The 20,529-nt window shown below is 31.5% G+C and overlaps 1 protein-coding gene across 1 annotated transcript; it reads right to left on the bottom strand.

Annotated features, from left to right (window-relative positions):
• Positions 1-2,991: 2,991 nt before the first annotated feature.
• LOC105126598 (U-box domain-containing protein 5-like) lies at positions 2,992-9,673 on the bottom strand. The gene is made up of 6 exons (XM_011027508.1): positions 9,015-9,673; positions 7,642-7,718; positions 6,975-7,160; positions 6,418-6,525; positions 4,613-5,763; positions 2,992-4,193 (listed from the first exon to the last, which is right to left on the bottom strand). The coding sequence occupies exons 2-6, from the start codon at positions 7,696-7,698 to the stop codon at positions 3,389-3,391; spliced, it is 2,307 nt and encodes a 768-aa protein (XP_011025810.1). The 5' UTR covers positions 7,699-7,718; positions 9,015-9,673; the 3' UTR covers positions 2,992-3,388.
• Positions 9,674-20,529: the final 10,856 nt, after the last annotated feature.

The raw sequence follows: 20,529 nt of genomic DNA, 5'->3' as shown, positions 1-20,529 counted from the left end.
AAAAATCAGATTATATATAAAAGGTCTCTAATGTAATAATAATATAAAAAAAAATTTAATTAAAAGTCTCGTGTATTCAATCCACGTAAAATAACCCTAAAGTTTGACATATATCAAAATACTTTTTATTATTGATAACATAAAAAATTTTGAACAGCTGCTTCAACACTAGATCAATCTTGATAAGATATGTATTCTATTGATTTTCCGCTGTGATTGAATGTTTAGCATAGTAAAACTAGGTAACATTGTGCAATGTCTCCGGAAATGATATTCAAAGCTTTGCTATTGACCACAAACATAAACTGATTTGATGAATGTTCATTGCTAATGTTGTAAATTTAAGGTTCTTTCGTCAGCTAAGTTCACTGAAAGACATAAATTATGTGGAGACAGGAGAATCAATCAAGCCCTTTAAAAAACACAGTTTAATATCATTGTCGTGCATTAAATAGAAAAACCCTCCTCTGTTATTGGAAACGACAAGAAGCCATTTAAATAATTAGTTGTTTAAAGTGTATTAATGGTAATGAGACACTAAGATCAACAATGAGGAAGAGAGAAAAAATTGCTCCTTAGGGAGGAACAGTCCATTATACTTAACTAGGGAAATGAAGATCTGAATTTCATTGAAAACAAATCCAGACCAACCCAACAAACTGAACCGGTGTTCGGCTCAGGCCAGGCTTCATAATTAATGGAAAAGGTTGATTCATGTGACGTGATGTAATCCAATCCATTCAGTCAAAAACTTGTTAGTTTTCTTTTTTAAGAAATAATAATTCAAAAACATCATCATTTTAACTTAGAAGAAATGGGTTTCACCTGTTGATTGGTGACCCGAGCCTTGTCTCCTGTGGAGGTGTAATAATTATGTTAACAGCCCATCATTTGAAAATGCATCTTGATCATCAAAACAGAGCATTGACCTAGAACATCGTGGAGGATAAGGACTAAGGAGAGGCGTGAATCACAAAGGATATTTGTTTTCCATAATAAAGATACGTGCATGGATAAGATTATGAGAAATTATAGGTTGACCTACCGACAATATGTGTCAAACTAGGCCAGCACAAAACAAATGACACCAGACCTTTGTTAGCCATCCCAGTTAACTCAAGTCACCCTCTCCAGAGATGACAGCATGGCTTCGAGATAATGTTACTACTAGTATCAGCAGAAAAAGGTTACAAATTTCTCGCAGACTGTTCCATGCCAAACATATAGGAGCAGGTGATTGTCACGTATAAGTGATAGTCACAAGGAGAGCACCATGCTAGAATATGCAGGCAGGTGCGATCGGTTAGTTATTCAAGCCATTTGACATCGTATGAAAAGACTTGGAGCTAAATCCAACTCACATCTACATAACAGGAGGTTAAAGAAAGAGGTAATCTTGCGGGTTGGCCTCGTTGGCAGGAGTTTCTTCCTGGTTCCTGTTGTGTAGAATTCAAAATTGGGAAAAAATATAGTGGACGATGACAAAAGAAGACCGAATTAGTTGCATGTGGAAGATGATAGTTAGCCATTGTCATACAGCTTTCCTGTTGGCCAAGAGGAAGTTGTCTCAACCAAGTTGGTGGTAAACGAATTCATTAAAATATATGTCACAAGACAAGATCACATTACCTTGATGGAGAAAGATATGCAATGAGATCTAAGGCCCCAGCAAGTAATTCATATTATTGTGACAAATATAACATGAGGCATCTTTAAAATGATGGGTATCGACATAGGTGATAGGGGGTTGGGAGACCAAGGGCTGGCAAAGCGTTGCACCCTTTGGGGAGCCCCACCCAACTTCATATGGTTGTGTCTCGAATGGCTTTGGCTATCAAAGCTGCTCGTTTTCAAATGTTCAAATCAAATTCAAGCCTGAGCTCGAATCCCAGGTTCAAATTTAAGATTTAGCACAGTACTCCAAATTACTATCCATTTCCCTTTCCCTGCTTAGCTTTAGGATTTAACCATATCAGTTTGGCCGGAAAAAATAAAAAGAAATCCATCACTGATGCACTACCATCAGCTAGACACCACGGCAAACTCATTAATCTTACCAATGCAGGCTGCAAATGGAAAATAATGTTTGCCATTCAGATCCCAAATTTCAACTGACTTCAGCCTTTTGTCACTCCTAATAATTCCATCATAGGTCGATCGCCTTCAAAAAAGACAGCAACAGACCTACCAATGAACTCCATTCAGATTCGGTCAATGCAGAAAGCATAGAAATGAAGGCAGCAAATGGGCATGATATGACAGGAACAAAGATTCATGAAGTGAATTTATAACAATATTTGCAGAGTCATGAAGAGAACTGGAAAAACAAAACATAATGAAGTCATTAGAAATGGCAAAAATACAATTTCAAACCAACAATTGTTAAATAATAAATCAGTTTGCAGTTAGATAGCAGCAAGACGCCCCTCGCCAAGGAGAAAGCAAATCAGTTGCAGGGACAATAACAAGAAACAGCGGCTTAACACAACTTCTCAGACATCCAAAGCTACTGGCTGTAATGTACAGCATGCATGCACTAACAAGCATGAAACTGTATGCATTCTGTTGGAATTTGCAGCTTTAGGTTATTGTATGGGATATATCAGCATTAAAGCTAGAGCCCAAACTAATTGTGCAGCACTAACAATCACGTTAATAGCTATTGTAATGATCAACAGATATTTCAAATGCAATCAAGAACTAATAAAAATTCTTCCGATTTGAAGTTGCTCTAAATAAAAACACCAGTTTCTGTTGATTTTTACAGCTATTTGTTTGTGCAAGATAATGCTAATGATGGATCAAAACAAGAAGAACAAAACATGAATGAAATGTAGTCTGCTAATAATTATTGGGATACGGTCTTGTTGGACTGAAATTAAGACAAAACTTCATGAAATTGTAGAATAGAAAGAAAAGCATTTATGCAGTATGCAAGAATAACCATTATCGTACATGGATAAATGTAGCTTGACTTTCAGACAATCAAAATCAACTTCCAAACAACATATCAATCAAGACTCGACAATAAGCATCACAATACATGGATAATTGCAACCTAAATTCCACACAATCAAAATCGATTTCCTAACAACATATCAAGCAGAACTATACACTGTTATTAAATATACAGGTGGAACATGGCAGCAGATACATCATAAGAAATCAAACCTAAAAAATTCTATATGTTGGGGATTAGCATTAGAGAGAAACAAAACCCTTACCAATTAAACAATATTTAGCTATAGTTCGATTTTATGCTGCCCTATTCCTGACAAGAAAGGGTAGCTCCCCAACCTAGGAGATAACTGCCAACCTGATTCTATATTTTTTACATGAAAAAAGGTTCAAAGTCACCAAAGGTTGAAAAAGCGAGCAGATTGAAGTGTCATCTCTTCTTTTTTGATGCAACAGAACTGCGTCTGGAGAACACTGATAAATTCTTGAAAACTCCAGATTTCTTTTTTATTGTTTGGTGGCTGGCATCTCTATCAGCATCAACAACAGATTTCTTGTCTATTGTTTGGTGGCTGGCATCTCTATCAGCATCAATATCAGAAACAAAACATTCATGCTCATTATCATATTCAATTATGTCCCTTAACTGCCGAAGCAATTCCAAGGCAATCGCTCTCCCTTTGTCAGTTCCATTGATAGATATATCAACAAGGGAAGGAATGACACCTTCTTCCATGACCAGCTCACAGTACTGAAAACGCTGAGAACACAAGGAAAGCAGAATAGCTGCTGCATGTTCTTGTTCCTCACGACTGCCACTCTCAAGTAGCTCAGCAATGGAGGCAATGCATCCATTTGTTTCAGCAACAGAAACCCTAGCCTCTTCAATATCACACAAATTTCTTAGTAGAACTACAGAATAACTTGAAAGATTGCCATTCTTAAGCAAAGGAACCAATTTTGGGATGCACTCCATCAATACAATTTGGGAACAAATATCATTGTTTGAGGACAAATTATGCAGAATTTTAATGGCTTGTTTCTGGAATTCTGTGCTGTGGGAGTCAAGGATCTTTTGGATAGAAACAAGAGCACCAGATGCAGTGATTTTAGATTGGCAATATGGGTGTCCAGACAGCACTTCAAATATGGCAAGAACCTCTTCAATTACTTCAGAATCAAGGAACGATGACAACAGAACAAAAACGTCTTCATGTAAGTATGATATTCCACTTCTGCAATAAACAGCACCTAGAAATGAAACTGCTAGCCATAGATCCACATATAAGAGAAACATGAACTAAACTTTTATTAACTAACATAAGTAAAAGGAACAATCATAGGGTTTAGCTCGTCAAATTTCATGCAATGCTTTGGTGGAAACAACAATCGGTTTTATGCGCATGAGCAAAGGGCCCAACTTAAATTGAAGTTTTCAAATGCACCCTAGGGCAGATAATTTGCAAATTCAGCTGAAACATAGGATAAAATAGACCAAGAAGTGACTCTTCTCAGTTATTGTCCTGCCGTCCCTCAGCTAAGGCTTGGGACATTATAGAGCACCACTTACACAGTGTAAAGGTAGACATCACATAAATAAGCAAAACACTGTAGGCAATTAAAGTATTCCTATAAATTAGAGAAAATATATTACCTGGCTTTGCTGGCAAATGAAAGCAACAACTGATATCCAAATCTCTGAGCTCCTATATCTTGTTGGTCATGTGCATCCCTCAAGAATCTAAATAGAGGTTCAACAAAATTCTCACGTGATAAAGAATGACAAAGTTGATCATTACACTGCAAACAACTCTTGACATCTTCAACCATCTTGCATTGAGATTCCCAGGGAAGCTCAGCAAGTCCAGACAGAAACTTCAAGTCTTGCTGATTGATATTTACATATGAGTGATGTCTATAGGAATCATCATTATTCTGTATTGGCATCAAATTTGACTTAGATTGTGCAGACTCTGAACTGTAACTACCATCTATAGACCCAAGTGATATATTACTAATATCCAGTGGAAGGTGTAGATCACTCATGGAACTGCCTAAACTTGCTATGGAATTAACAGAGATGTCCAATAACTTCGATGCTTGAATACATGGATCAGGAATGGTAATTCCATACTTCACACACCACTTTGATATCAGGTCTTTCATGCATGTGTTTGGAGTCAATGCACGATGAGTCAGTTTCACTTTGGTTTTTGGGCATGTATCATTACCCTCATCAAACCACTTCTGTATCCACATCCTTTCAAATGTTTGTCCAGAAGCAATGACAACAGGATCATACATCACTTTCTTAGATATAGGACACTTAAATTCTTCAAGGGGTGTAGCTCTACGAAACAATTCAGTTTGAGTCTCAGACTTCCCACATCCCATACCAGACTCTACTTGATTGTATTGCCTAGGAAGAGAAGTATCATTAGGGTTCTTAAGCGAAAAGAATCCATCATGCTGAGATTTAGGAGTCTCTGCTTGCTCTTCAATGAGTAAGTCTCCGTGCTTCTTCAGGAGAAGCATAAGGTAATTTAAGATGCTCTTTTTTCTGGGATCGTTGCCACCAACTTTATCTAGCTGATTCTTAATAGATCTTTTTTCTATCAGTATGGCCTTTCGGGATGTAATATGCAGCCTCGAAGCTGCAAGTTGAATAGCTTTGATCTCAGAATTTACCACTGAATCTGATTCTCTGCTCTGCTGAATCAATTCACGAATGGCTTTACCAGCCTCTTCTTCAGAGGATTCCAGCATAAACATTGCTGCCCTAAGGTCATCAATAATATGAGATATCTGCAAATTGCAACCACTTATCAACCCCAAAGAAGAGCTAAAAGATGAGGAAGAACAAGATTAAAAAATAATGATGAAAATAGAAAATGACAGAAACGAACAAAGGTGGCCTAAAACAGCTTGAGGCCCAAAGCAAATTTAAATATTAATTGTCTGTTTTAAACAAGATACTGGTAGCATCATAGTAGAACTGATAACAAACGAATTCAGAAAATGCAACATGAAATGACCAGGACTCAAAATTGTTCACTAGACTATTTGATAATTAATAACTAGATGAAAGCAGGTGACATGGAAATAAATTATTGAATTCTTCATCAAGCACTTGCATCTTGTGATTTGAGCAATCACTAGTTTAAGGAAAAATTGCATCCATGCTTCCGGAGAGCCACTAATACCACATAATCAAGTGACCTAGTTATTGACTTGGCATTAATATTGAACAGGAGAGAAAAAACAACAGCGAAAGAAAGGAGACAACAGCATCAGGGAAACAAAAATAATTACATATTACAGCCAGTATAGCTAAAGAATTGCAGAAGTTTTATAATTTTTTCATGGATCATGTTCATCATCCACATCACCATCTAGTGGAGATAGCAGCAAAAAAAGGAAAAGGAGAAGGAAAGCTCTAGAGCCTGTAATGTGACCAACCTCAGCAGCCAATATTACTGGAACCATTGTCTGAATCTGGCCTAAACTCTGTTCCATCAAGTTCCTTGATCTTTGACATCTTGAGACAACCACATCACCTGTTATTGCCTGAAAGTAATGCAAACCAGAAATAAATCTAAATGGATTGTTTTTTTGAGGTCTTTCTCTAAATGTATTGTTAATTTAACAGAATTGAACACAGAAAGATTGATAAATTCAGCAACTAGAAAATGAAACTGTTAATTTCTTCATTTTCTCCAGAAAGATTAAATGTTCTTCCATGGTGCAAATAATCTTTTAAGAGCTCATCAACAGTAACATTTTCATAACATGGATAATTCACGTAAGATTTTCAACCAAAAAAAAAAAAGATTCATGCCTTTATATACAAATATTAAAGCTCACAAGGATATAACAAAATACTGAGACAACCAATCACCAGATACAAAGGATCCTAGACCAAACAGTATGTGTGGAAGTGTATGTGTTTGCATAATTGTTGATGATATTCTTATTACATCCACTTTCTTGATTTGAAACCGATAGAGGATACAAACCAAATATAGCTTGCTAGAGTCGCAACAGTACTGAAGATGGTGCTTGGCTTTCTCAAGTGCATTGTTTAACGAGCATAGTGCCTGTATTCCTGATGAGCAACAAGGTCGAGCTGCTTCGATTTTTGGAAATATTTTAGAAACTTTATCAAACAACTTCAGCAACTCTGTACACATAGAGTGATGCACCTGTTAACATAAAACACATTGAGTTATCTTGGAAATGATGGAGTTGAATAGTGGAAAAATAAAAAATAACTTAAAAATGCAGAAAGACAACATCAACACAACAAGGACTTCTTTGCTAGAACATTAGGATTTTACTAACCAGTGTTGATTATTCTCTTAATAATCACAAAGGCTATTTTCATATACCTCTCAACTCAATTTAATGAGATTTACCCACTCAAATCACAATGAAAAAGCAATATTGTACTTTCAACACAGAGATGGTGCAAGTGAACTGGCTGTATGCATGGTCTAACTTGTGCAATGGACCATGGATGCCCATATTTTGCATCCTAATTTGTTTATCAGTACATAATTACATGCTAAATATATGAAAAGGCAGGAGCGAAGCTGTATGTGGGATATTCAATGCAATTTAACTGTGTAATTGAAGCAAAATATTCCAACGGTAGCAGAAAACAAGGCCTGGGCTCATGCGTACCTTGAAGGAATAAGGACACGGAAGTGTCTCCACTGCTTCAGCAGCATCAGTCCCCATGCAAAGGGAGTATGTAGGATCTGCACAAAGCACCATATGAGCTTAAGGATCAATTCTACGATGCATGAAAGCTCAAGTATAAATTCTATATGCATAACCGAAAAAATTAGATAAATTAGATATTTACAATATCAAGAAACAGCATGTAATCAGCTAAACTATAAACAACAAATATCAATAGCATAAGCCTAGCATTTACAATCAAGGATTCAACACTTATCCAAAACCTAAATGCCCCAATTAAAAGCAAGTGTGTAGGGTGAAAACGTGCAGACTGCTTACAGAAACACAACATGCAGAGTTCGGCTTCAGTTGTTTGTGCGGTGCACCATACAAACAACAGGCACTTCACTAAAGTGGATAGCAAAGCTTAGTTATGATTTACACAAGCATATTTCAACTTGTATATAAAAACCAACCACAAGGAGATGGCAACAAAATAAATTACTGGAAATCTGTAGGCTCTGGCAGAGCTGCACTGGCTTAATCGTCTCAATTTAATAATTAAGAGTTAAGGCGGAAAATTTTATGGTCTACAGGAGTAACCAGTGGCATCTATTAGTTACTCCCTATGGTACCCTTTGGATAAAAAAAGAAAAAGAAAAAGAAAAAGAAAAGGCAAACACTAAAAGGAGAAAGGAGAGAATAAAATCCATGATTAATAAAAAATAATAAGAATATCTCTGCCTAGGATTTCTGTCTCTTACTTGTATCTATCTCTTTTTTAACGTGGGTTCTGGGAAGTAAATAATAAGATGTCATTGGTTACTCTCTTGGCACCATAAAATTTCTCAAGTTAAGACTGCTTGCAACAGAATAGAATTCTCACATCGCATATGAGTTATGTGATGTCTAGGTTCTAGATTTCTATTTCCACCCCAAAGCTTCATGGGTCAAATTTAGTGAATAAAATATCTGAACAGTCTCATAACTGGAATTTTAACATGTCTATCATCTTCTAGACTCCCCCTTTCTTCCAGAATTTCTGGGAGTTCCGATCACACAAACCCCCACCCCAAATAAATCATATCACTCTTCATAAACCATGTCTTAGGAGTTATTTTTATATCTTGGGTGGGCACGATTCTATCTCAATAGGTTTTGGTTAGTTAGAAGGCTATGAGACACAATTTTCCAACCAACAAGCATCCATTAATCAAATAGTATGCTTGTCCATAGCAAAAAATTCATCATTAGAATTATAGTTGAATCATGCGTTGTTGTTCTCCTAGGCATACAATTTGAAGAAAATGGAAGATTTTGTTTAATCCATCATCTGAGCACCACAATAACAATAAACTAAGAGCGAGACTCACCTAGTGATGTGGAAACCACAGCAGAGATAAGAAGTTCCTTCCTTTGCTGAAAAGGAAGCAATTGAACCACCAGAGATTCCCAATAAGTAAAATGGCCGGAACCCAATTCTACTAAACCCCAAAACTCTCCTCCAATCAACTTGTCTTGACAACATACACAATTCTCACTGTATCTTTACAACAACTCAAATTGCAAGCAGAACTCAAGTAGCCAAAGTAAGCTCCTTGAAGCCCTAGAGTAGATAAGCAAAGTAAAAGGAAAGCTATGGTTTAAAAGCAGCACACATCTAGAATACTAATCTTCTTTTTCATCAAAACCCACTTCCTAGATAACTACTAGTAATTAAACAAAAAATCAACCCCAGAATGTTTCCTCGATCAATATATCAGAGACAACAACATAACTCAGAATTGAAATCCCCTTCAAGTAGCGAAGAAGATAGCAATTCAGTTTTAAAGTTCTGAACTTTAGCTTGAGAACAAGAAGATAGTAGAAAAACAAAGAGAACCCCGCAAAGAAAGACAATATATTTACCGGTGAAGAAAGAAAAAGAAAGCTTTTGAACCTTGAGGGGTTATAAATAGTTAGACTCTCAGGGCTACCCAGCTTTTGCCACAAGATGAAGATATGAAAGCTTTTCCATAGTGACTTCTTTATAGAGACAGAGTGAGACGTGTCAATTACCACTATTTGCAGGAAATTTACTACAACTACTACTACAAGTACAATACTAGAAGCACATTTGATCCCTCTATTCTTTTTTTCTTATTTTTATCCCTTGAGCTTTATTTGTCATAATATTGATCTCCGACTATTTGTTACAAAACAACTAAAACCGAAGGTAAGAACACTAGACTCCTTCACATTTTCCTATTCACTATTATAATATGGTAAATTTTTTGTTTTTCTTGAGAAAAAATTATCTGTCTTTCAACCAAGGATATTTTTGTTTTTCATATGGTATATTAATTATTATAAATTTATTTAGAGTTATTTTTATCTATTTAATATACTTATAAATAATATAAATAATAAAAGAATTAAAAATATCACTAGGATAAAAAAAACTATATTGTAGGGTAGGGATGTTGTTATCTTTTTCTTTTTTAAAATGAAGTAAGATTAGGTAAATGACATTAAGGATAAAAAAATTAAGTCATTAAACATGGGTATTGATATTTTTTTTTCTTTTACATTAGTAGCACTTGTCTAGCACATATTGACATATAGAAAAATATCATGTACCTTAAGCAGTATGTGTGGCGTTTATCTTTCGCTATCTTATTTGATTCTCTTTCATGTTTTTTTTTATTGGTAATATATAATATATAAATGTAGTCAGTTTGTCACTAATAATCCTTTCTTTTCTCTTGTTTATTTCTTTTTTATCTTTGAAAATTAACTTTAGTTTTTATTTTTATTAGTATTTCAGATTTAGTTTTATTAGTTTTTATTTTTTATTTTTATCATTTTTTCTTTCTTTAAAGTTTTATTTGTTTTCAATTATAATCTATAAATATAAGTTTTTCAATTCGATCCTTTTACTTTAGATTTCTTAATTTTTTTTCTTTTCTCTTTTGTCAAAGTTTTTATGATTTTTAATTTTATTCCTTGTATTAAGTTTTTTATTTCTTTCAATAAAAATAATTCTAGTTTTAATTTGGTCTTTTTTTCTTTTGATTTTTTTCTTTTTTATTTTGTCAAAGTTTTATGGTCTTTAATTTTATCTTTCAAGTCAAATTTATATTTTTTGTTATTTCAATAATAATAGTAGTAGTTGTAGTAAATCATTATAAATTCTAAGAAACTCTAAATTATATTTTTAATAAATTCTAGATGAATATAAATATGAATTCTATTCAAATAAAATGGAATAAAAAATAAAATATATAAAAATATTATATAAATTATATAAATTAAATATATTATATAAATATAAATGTATTAGATGTAATCTATTAATTAAATATAATAGAAATATATTAGATAGGTAATAGGAATATAACAGGAAAGGTCATGAAAAGATACCTGAAATATAATATAATTAAATGTTATCTTAGTCTTAATTAGCATTGTTATATATTTATCTTGACCTATTTTTTATATCATTTTTTAACCTCATTTTAACAACTAAATATCATTTTTTATATGAAAAAATTAATCCAGCCCCACGGATAAGTGCAGATACTAAGGTAAGTTTTATAACTATTTGAAATGAGGACCTGTTTATTTTCCACAAATTATTTTATAGAAAAATATCTTTTAAATTTTTATATATTTGTTTCCAAAAAAAATTTCCCATTTTGTTTCGCATAAATAATTTTAGGAAAACTGGTCACTAAAACATTTTATAGTCAACCTTTAAATTTAATTTATTTATTAAAAAGTATTCCCAACTCATAAAATCCTATAAAATATTTTATAAATAATAATTCATAAACAATATCATTCTATAATTTCAGTCATTATTCTTATCTTACAACCATTACTATCATCACCCACTATCATCATCATTTTTTTAGCTAAACATTAAAAAATATTTTATATTCCTTCATTAACTTCATCCACTTATTTTTTTCCTCTTTAGCTTTATTTATTATAATATTGACCTCCAAATGCTTATTTTGTAACTATTTGAAACAATCAATGCAACATAAAATTAAATTTTAACGTAGCGTTTAATTATTGTTTTAAAGTTAAAAGCTCTATACCTCATGTTTTAGTCTTAGAATGACAAAAAACTACTCCAAAACCATCATAAAAACATATTTGTTTAATGGACAGTGCTAATGGAAGGACCAAATGATAACAAAGAATAGAGTATAGGTGATAATATCAGGATGAATAAGAGTTAAGGGACCAAATAATATAAAATCTTAATTAGAGGGACCAGATGGGCACCATTAAACCAAAATATAAGGTAGAAAGTAAAAGAAAACATGGAGGGATTTGGTACTTTAGTCTCTGTCTCTTTCTAGCACTGTAAGTGACAAAACTACGTCAACAGTATTAACAGAAACTGTAGCTTCTACACAGGTCTGTGATGATTCCTGACCGTCGGATTATAATGATAAGTAACTGTACGATGGCCCCACTTTATAACCTTTGCTGATTAGAGGGGGTCTGTGATGGCTGTGATGGTGCAAGGAAATTAAAGGGCCGAGTTTCTGGTTCCACGCGCAGACTCTCTTGAAAATTGAACGTTCTATGCTAGAGTACACTGACTAGTCAAACTCAAAACACACATAGTTAGGTTTTTTTTAAAAAAAAAAAACAGAAGTGAGTGTCTAACGTTATTAATTTGCATTAATTGTGATAATAAAGTCTCCATGGGCTCCTTCCAATTATTTCAAGAAATGTTTTATTGTTTTTTTTTTTTTAAAATCAGAACTTATTTGGTATAGTGTCAGCTTGTTTTCTAGTTTTATGTATAGTATCTTCTAATAATATTTTTTATTTAAAAATATATTAAAATAATAAATTTTCATTATTTTTACATCAATATATTAAAACCATTACCATTATATTAATAAAAAATATCAATTTAATATTTTTTTCAAGTTAAAATATACCTTAGGCTCCCATCTTTTCAAAAAATAAATAAATTACTCGTTGTCTTTTATTGTTAGTTTTTATGTGATCATTATTTATTTTTTAAAGTTTTTTTCATGAATTTAAAAATAAAAAACAAAAAAAATACAAACCTATCCTTACTTAATGGATATGTTTGTCAAGCTACTCGAGATGAATCACTTCTCATCTTTAAAAAACAATGGAGGCTAAAAGCACAATTAAATTATAAACAAGATTAGGTGATATTAAACCCTAATTATAAAACCCCATCTGATTAGGTCAATTTAAATGTTCGTCGGCTTGAGACTGGATTAGTTGAAAATCTTGATATATTTTTATCTAAAAAAAAAGAAGAAGCTTGGATTCAACTAAATCAACCCTATGTATGACCCAGATATTGTACTGAGTCAAACCCGTGATGAAGTCTCATATAACTAATGTTGTATCAACTTCAAAACAGGGGATGCCCAGCAAGCAAGTGACTTCATGGCTCGCCCGAACATTGAATAGTTTCATGATAAACATGGAGAGCAAGCGCCAGCCAATCACGACTCCAAGACGATCTCCTGATGGACGCGTCGGAAACAACCATGACAGCCCCCGCGTTCTCAGGAGTTTAAATATAATTGTTTTTCAAATGTGTCTTTGTCGTCGAAATTATATTAAAATAATATTTATTTTTTTATTTTTTAAAAATTATTTTTTATATTTGTTTATTAAAAATATTGAAAAAATATTAATTCAAAATAAATAATTTTTTTAAAAAAATTATTTATTTAAAACACGAGAATAAGCGGGTGGCTGTTTCGGTGACATCCAGTCGGAAAAGCCTCTTTTATGCCTCGGTGACCAGCTTATAGCCTTGATCCCATGCCGTCTCTTGCAGCCCAACGTGAAACAAGCACATTGACCGTAAGACTTGAATTCAACTAAAATAAATTCTAGCTTGTTTCTGTTGTAAGAAATAAAAAATGTCTACATTGATTTTGAATTTTCAAGTGGTCCCATGAAGGTCCTTGTGATGCATTGAACAGTTTGACCCTGAGCCCTAAACTAGTCAACTCGATACCCAATTACATCATTGAACGAGCTTCTCCCTCTCTAGTTTTAGCATTAATTTTACCATTTTTTTTGTTCCTAAAATCAACTACGATATTAAATTATTAATGTTGGGCAATGCCCACCACGTTTAGTATTATAAATGTGTATTTAATATTATGGTGTAAAGTATTTTTTAAAAAATATTTATCATTAAAAAATATATTAATTTTTTTATTCTAGCACATCAAAATAATTAAAAAACATATATTTTTAAAAGGTATTTAAAAGTGAAAATTACTATACTCTCAAAAAATTTGAGCTTTCAGATAAAGTTTCAAGATATAATTTATATATTTTTTTAATATATTCCTTCAATTAAAAGTTATTTAAACTTAAAATTTTTATTGACTCACACACTATATCATAATTAATTTTTATCAAATAAATAAAAATAATAAGATTTTAACTTATAACCTTATAACTCTAATATTATAATTATACTAAAGAATCATTTCAACTAAAAAACTTAAATTATAATTTATATTATTCCGTAACACATATATTATATTATATGTTATACTACCCTAGCTTCATTTAATATTCAGTCAAGTTATATTCGGTCAAGTTATTACTTCAGTCACTAATGCAGCAAAAATTACTGTACTCTCAAATAATTTTATACTAATAAAGAACTAATTCAGCTTAAAAACTTGAGTTTTTAGATAAAGTTTCAAGATATAATTTATATTATTTTTTAATATATCCTCTCAAGTAAAAGTCTTTTGAGTTTAAAATTTATATTGACTCACACTATATTATATTTAATTTTTATCAAATAAATAAAAATGATGAGATTTAAACTTATAATTGTTTAGTTATTATAACTCTAATATTATAATCATACTAAAGAATTAATTCAACTAAAAAACTTAAATTTTTAAATTATAATTTATATTATTCTCAAAAACATCTTATACTACCCTACCTTCATTTAATACTCAGTCAAGTTATATTCAGTCAAGTTATTACTTCAGTCACTAATGCACGGATTGGTTTGATAATCCAATTATCTGATTCCTTGACACGGCTATTGCTTGGTCTAAGTTTTGACAACCATGGTTGTTTTTGCTGGTCTCAGCTCAAGATAAACCAAGGGTTTGCTTTTCATGAAGTTAAAATAAGTAAATTAAAAGGGAGAAGAAGTGTTTCCAGCTAGTGATGACCTTGCAAGCCATGGACTTTTCCAGTGATGACATTTTCCAAGGAAACAATTGTACGTGTTGATCATGATACAAAACGAACAATACCTCACCAGGAAAAAACATATGAAAACACTGCCGGATTCTGATTTTGACATTCTCGTTGGTGGTAGCCCTTTGACAAGCGCATGGCGTTCTAGAACAACAGAAAAACTTGGTGGCACTAAAGAATTTTGCTGGCCAATTTTCAGTTTGAACAAGACATTATGATCCAAGACAGTAGAGCCATTTGCTACATGTTAAGGCAACCTTCTCCCGTGAATCTTTTTTAGAATTATCCTTTTGATTATCAAATCAACCAACCAAAGATAATCCTGCTACAACTATACAAAAAATACCATGATGCAGGCAGCTGTAAACCAGGTACATTACAGCTGCAAAACTTTGCTACATTCAGTGTATAGAACTACTCATATTTAACTGCTACATGCATCGAATCTCTACGAATGTTCACTTTCTTAGGCGTCATGGAAACATCTAAGAGGCAACGAGTTGTGTTAGCCAGCAAATTTGCCATTTTTTTGGAGCTTTTTTTATTGATACTGACTCCTTCCATTCATGTCAAATAACATATAGTATATAGTAGTTTTCAAATCTAACCTAATCAAATAAATTAATCCAATATTTAATCTGGATGGGATGTGTAATTAGATTAGTTAAAATATTAACTTGGTGAAGACTTGATTTTGTTCATTTAGTTAAAATGCAACTAGATTGAATGTTTAATTCTGAAAAAAAAAACCTTGTTTGCTCAAAATAGATTGAACTTAATCCTTTTTATGAACTAATTTTTTTGTTTGTCAATTCTTAGTTTTCATATTATTTACATAATTTTAATGCTATATATTTTCATAATTGATAAACTAAGTCAACCCCCTAACTCAATAAGTTGATTTTTATTTTAGTAACTCAAGGTTTTGGCTTGGTTAAGTTTGAACTGGGTTCGATAATTGTAATACATATACTAATATAATTATTTAATTTGGATCGAATGTGTAGTTATATTAGTTAAAATTTTAAAGATAAAATTCAAAATTCCGTACATCTAAGTAAAAGTTTGGCTTTGAAAATAAAATAAAATAACTTTAGATTCAAAATTTAATCTTTTTTTATCGACTAATTTTTTTTTACCAATTCTTGGTTTTAGTATTATTTATACAATTTAAATACTATATATTATCACAATTGATTAACTAATCAACCCAGTAAGTTAATAAGTTGATTTAATCACGTGATTTGTGGTGTGGGCTTTGTGAAGTCTTGGAACGAGTTCGGCAATTATAATACACGCCAATAACACGACAATATTTTTCTTATTGCATGGCGCTGTCTTCGATCCTTCTCTCTCCTTTTCTCTCTGCCATTGTTGTCATATCAGACCGCAAAACAGACCTCACGAGGTGATATGATGTCGGGCAGGGGCGGAGCCAGGGGGTGGCAAGCAGGGGCCCGGGCCCCTGCAATTTTTTTTAATATTTTCTATTATTTAATATTTTTAATTTAAATAAATAAATTTTTTAATAATATATACATTATTATATTAATTTTGGCCTCCCCTATAAAATGAACCCAGCTCCTGTCGGGTGTAGCCGTGTAGGGTCTACCTTGAAGGCCTACCAGCATGTGCAAAATTTTTACACGAGACTTTTAATTATATTCTAGTTTATTATTTAAATATCATTAATTAATTCAACTCTTATAAATTTAATTGAAATTTTATATATTTGGTAATTTTAGAACTTAGAATTACTTAAAATTAATTGAAATAAATAAATTAAAATACATATAAAATAACCTAAATATGTATATCAATAAAAAAAATTAGATCAAACTAAAATACTAGACCCATCAATCCTGCAAATACATGTTGTTTTCTTTTATAATTCTCTCAATTCCATAGTTTTTTTGCTTGGAAAAAAAAAGAAAAAAAAACATATAAGTATATTTTTTTGTTAAAAATAAAATCTTTGTATGGTTATAGAGCATATTGTAAGAGATACGACTTGTCTAAATTAAGTTTTATTTACCGACTAATTTTTTTTTTTTTACCAATTCTTCGTTTTAATATCATTTATACAATTTAAATACTATATATTATCACAATTGATTAACTAATCAACTTACTAATTAGTTAATAAGTTGATTTAATCACGTGATTTAAGGTGTGGGCTTTGGTGAAGTCTTGGAACGAGTTCGGCAATTATAATACACGCCAATAACACGACAATATTTTTCTTATTGCATGGCGCTGTCTTCGATCCTTCTCTCCCCTTTTCTCTCTGCCATTGTTGTCATATCAGACCGCAAAACAGAACCTCACGAGGTGATATGATGTCGGGTGTAGCCGTGTAGGGTCTACCTTGAAGGCCTACCAGCATGTGCAGAATTTTTACACGAGACTTTTAATTATATTCTAGTTTATTATTTAAAATATCATTAATTAATTCAACTCTTATAAATTTAATTGAAATTTTATATATTTGGTAATTTTAGAACTTAGAATTACTAAAATTTTACATGTTTTTTAAATTTAAAATTTTTAAAATTAATTGAAATAAATAAATTAAAATACATATAAATTAACCTAAACATGTATATCAATAAAAAAAATTTAGATCAAACTAAAATATTAGACCCATCAATCCTGCAAATACATGTTGTTTTCTTTTATAATTCTCTCAGTTCCGTAGTTTCTTTGCTTAGAAAAAAGAAAGAAAGAAAATAAAAAACACATAAGTACATTTTTTTGGTTAGAAATAAAATCTTTATATGATCATAGAGCATATTATAATATATACGACTTGTCTAAATTAAGTTTTATTTAAAAAAAACAAGAAAGAATTAATTTAATTAAATCAGAATGATCTTGATAACACCATTAAAATTTAATGTAATTTGTTTACTTTGAAATAAGAATTTAGTTTTTATTTTTTAAAAAATGATAGCATTTTACATCAACTGATTATAACATAATAAATTTGTGATTGGACCAAACTATTTAAATACTTTTCCAAAACTCGATCTTAAAGAAGCAATTTCTATCAAAATCAAAATGACAATTATTAATTTTTTTTTTTTTTAAGTTAGTGGTCTTGTTACTTCATTACTCGAGTAAACTCCTTTTTCTTTAGTGAGATTATGATAATTGCTGGAGCTTTCCTCGCATGGAGAACATGGACCCACCAACAATGTCATGCAGGTCAACAGTCAACACACAAAAACACTACCATTTCGGCCAACAGCCCCCCATCTCCGCCGTGTCTAATATAATAAAACTCACTTTCAGATTACCTACTCGGTAATGTTCTTATTCTCCATGATTTGACCCTCGACAACGACAGGGATAAAGGTCTAACAAGCCTTTTGACGAGTGTACTCGGCTCGGCGAAGGATTTTCCAATTTCCTATAATTAATTATGCAAACATTAGCATAGTTTAAACCCTATCATGTGGTAAATTGAAGATCATTTATTATTAGTTGACTAATTATGTTGCATAATTATGATTCATGCACTTTCAGATCGTTATATTTGTGATTAACACTGTTTTATACGATGCAATGTGTATAATTACTGTATTAAAATATATTTTTAGCAATATCATATAAATTAAAACATTTGTAAAGTTGAATCGTATGCACTAATATGTTGAATTGATTTATTTTTACAGATTATATATTGATATATCCTAATATACAACTTCACGCACATATATTATTTCTTAATAAAACTATATATATCTAAAACATTTGTATTGATATATTGATTTCTATATATACAATAATAATGAAATGTTATATCACTTTATTTTTGGTTATTTTATGAGAAGTGCTTCCTTTTTTTTTAAAAAAAATATGTATTTAATAATGTGGTGTATGATGTTTTAAAAAAAAATTAACTAAAAATGAATCAAAATATTTTATATTAACATATCAAAACATATTAAAAAGTTTCAATTTAATATTTTTCAAATAAAAAATAATTTGAAAAACAGAAATCATTATAATACCTAACATGATAATATTTGATTAGAAAACAAATTCTCTTGATCAACTACAAATCACATTCAAGCATGAGAAAATAAAAAAAACAAGAAAATCTTTTCTAACAAAAAAAGGGATAAATGGATGTGTTAAAAACATTAATGAGGAGAAAATTGTTCGTTATACCTAGAGAAGCAAGAACTATAAAGATGTTTGGAATTGTGGTGTTTTTAAAATATATTTTTATTTAAAAATGTATAAAAATATTTATATTTTTTATTTTTTATATTAAAACATTAAAACCATAAAAATATTAAATTAATATTTTTTTAATAAAAATATAATAGTTTTTCGCTTAAACCATAAAAACATATTAGTTTTTTTTAGTTAGCACAGTTAAACCATTGGATCTGAATATGATCAAAGCCGGCAACTAAGGCTCAAGCCCAAATACCTTAAGAAGCCTAAATATGAGCCAGGACAACAAAGCCAACACAATGGGCTTGCAAGCTCAAGAGGGCTTAATCCACATAGAAGACATGCCTGAAGAGAAAGAACAAGTGAAAGAACAGGTCTTACAGATTAATTTAGATTATTGAAGCGTATTAGTTTACTTTGCGAGTTGCATTGCAGGTTGTGTAAAACAAAAATTAAACATAAAATAATAATATTTAGGTTACATTTTTTTGTTTTATATTTTCATTAACTTCGATAAAATAGGTTAAATTTAAATATTATTGACTTAATTCATTTAGCATGAATTTCAAATTAAATAATTTAAAAGAGCAACTCTGATAAAATATTATCGGCATGATAACTGTAACACACATTCGGGCTTATTGCCTTAGATTTTTTTTTTTTTGAGATTTATGATTCAGAATTGGCTTATAATCACTGTCCATTTAACAATAACTTAGTGTAGTCTTTTGCTAGCTATAAAATATAAATTATGGAGGATTTAAGGCTAATAAGAAGCAGCTTGACACTCGACAGTGCCCAGTTGACGTAGCTGCAAAAATTGCCTGCCCCACCTGATCTTTCACTGCAGGCTACAAGACAGAAATCAGGCAAGAGATTTGAGTGCAAGACCAAACATTCAGAACAGAAGCCTTGGAAGCTACGGTTAAGATCAATGTGTGGAATCAGTGGTTGAAAATTCAATCCTGCTTCTACTATATCTTGACCCCCCTGGCAATGCGAGTCATACCTTTCAACCCTCTTGTAATAATTGTGCATCATATCTTATCCGGATAATTAAAGCCTCAGATGTTTTATCTCCTTGGATCTTGTGGTTTACTAACTTCTTCACATAATCACAGAATTATGTCCAACCAATGGAGTACAGCACACATGCACGCTGTAAAGGCTACCCTATATGTATGATATATGCCTCATAACTATTTACGCATATAGCTGGAGAACCAGAGCACCGAAGATCCTCCTGTTTGCCAGAAGCAGATTCAGGTCTCAATAATGTTTTTTGGCCTATCGCTCTTTCTTTCAAAGAATCCCAGGAAAAGTGGTTTGCACTTTGCATGCTTATGCTACCACACATGCAATTAGGACCAGGTAAAAGTAGGGAATTTTCCAATCCATGTAGGTTGAGATTCTTATGATTTTTTGACCATGGCATAAGCAATCAGATATTCCATAAATGTT

This window comes from Populus euphratica, unplaced genomic scaffold (genome assembly GCF_000495115.2).
Source record: "Populus euphratica unplaced genomic scaffold, PopEup_1.0 scaffold41.1, whole genome shotgun sequence".
Taxonomy (NCBI): Eukaryota; Viridiplantae; Streptophyta; class Magnoliopsida; order Malpighiales; family Salicaceae; genus Populus; species Populus euphratica.
The sequence above is the reverse complement of the archived record's forward strand: the minus strand, read 5'-3'. Positions and strand labels throughout refer to the sequence as shown.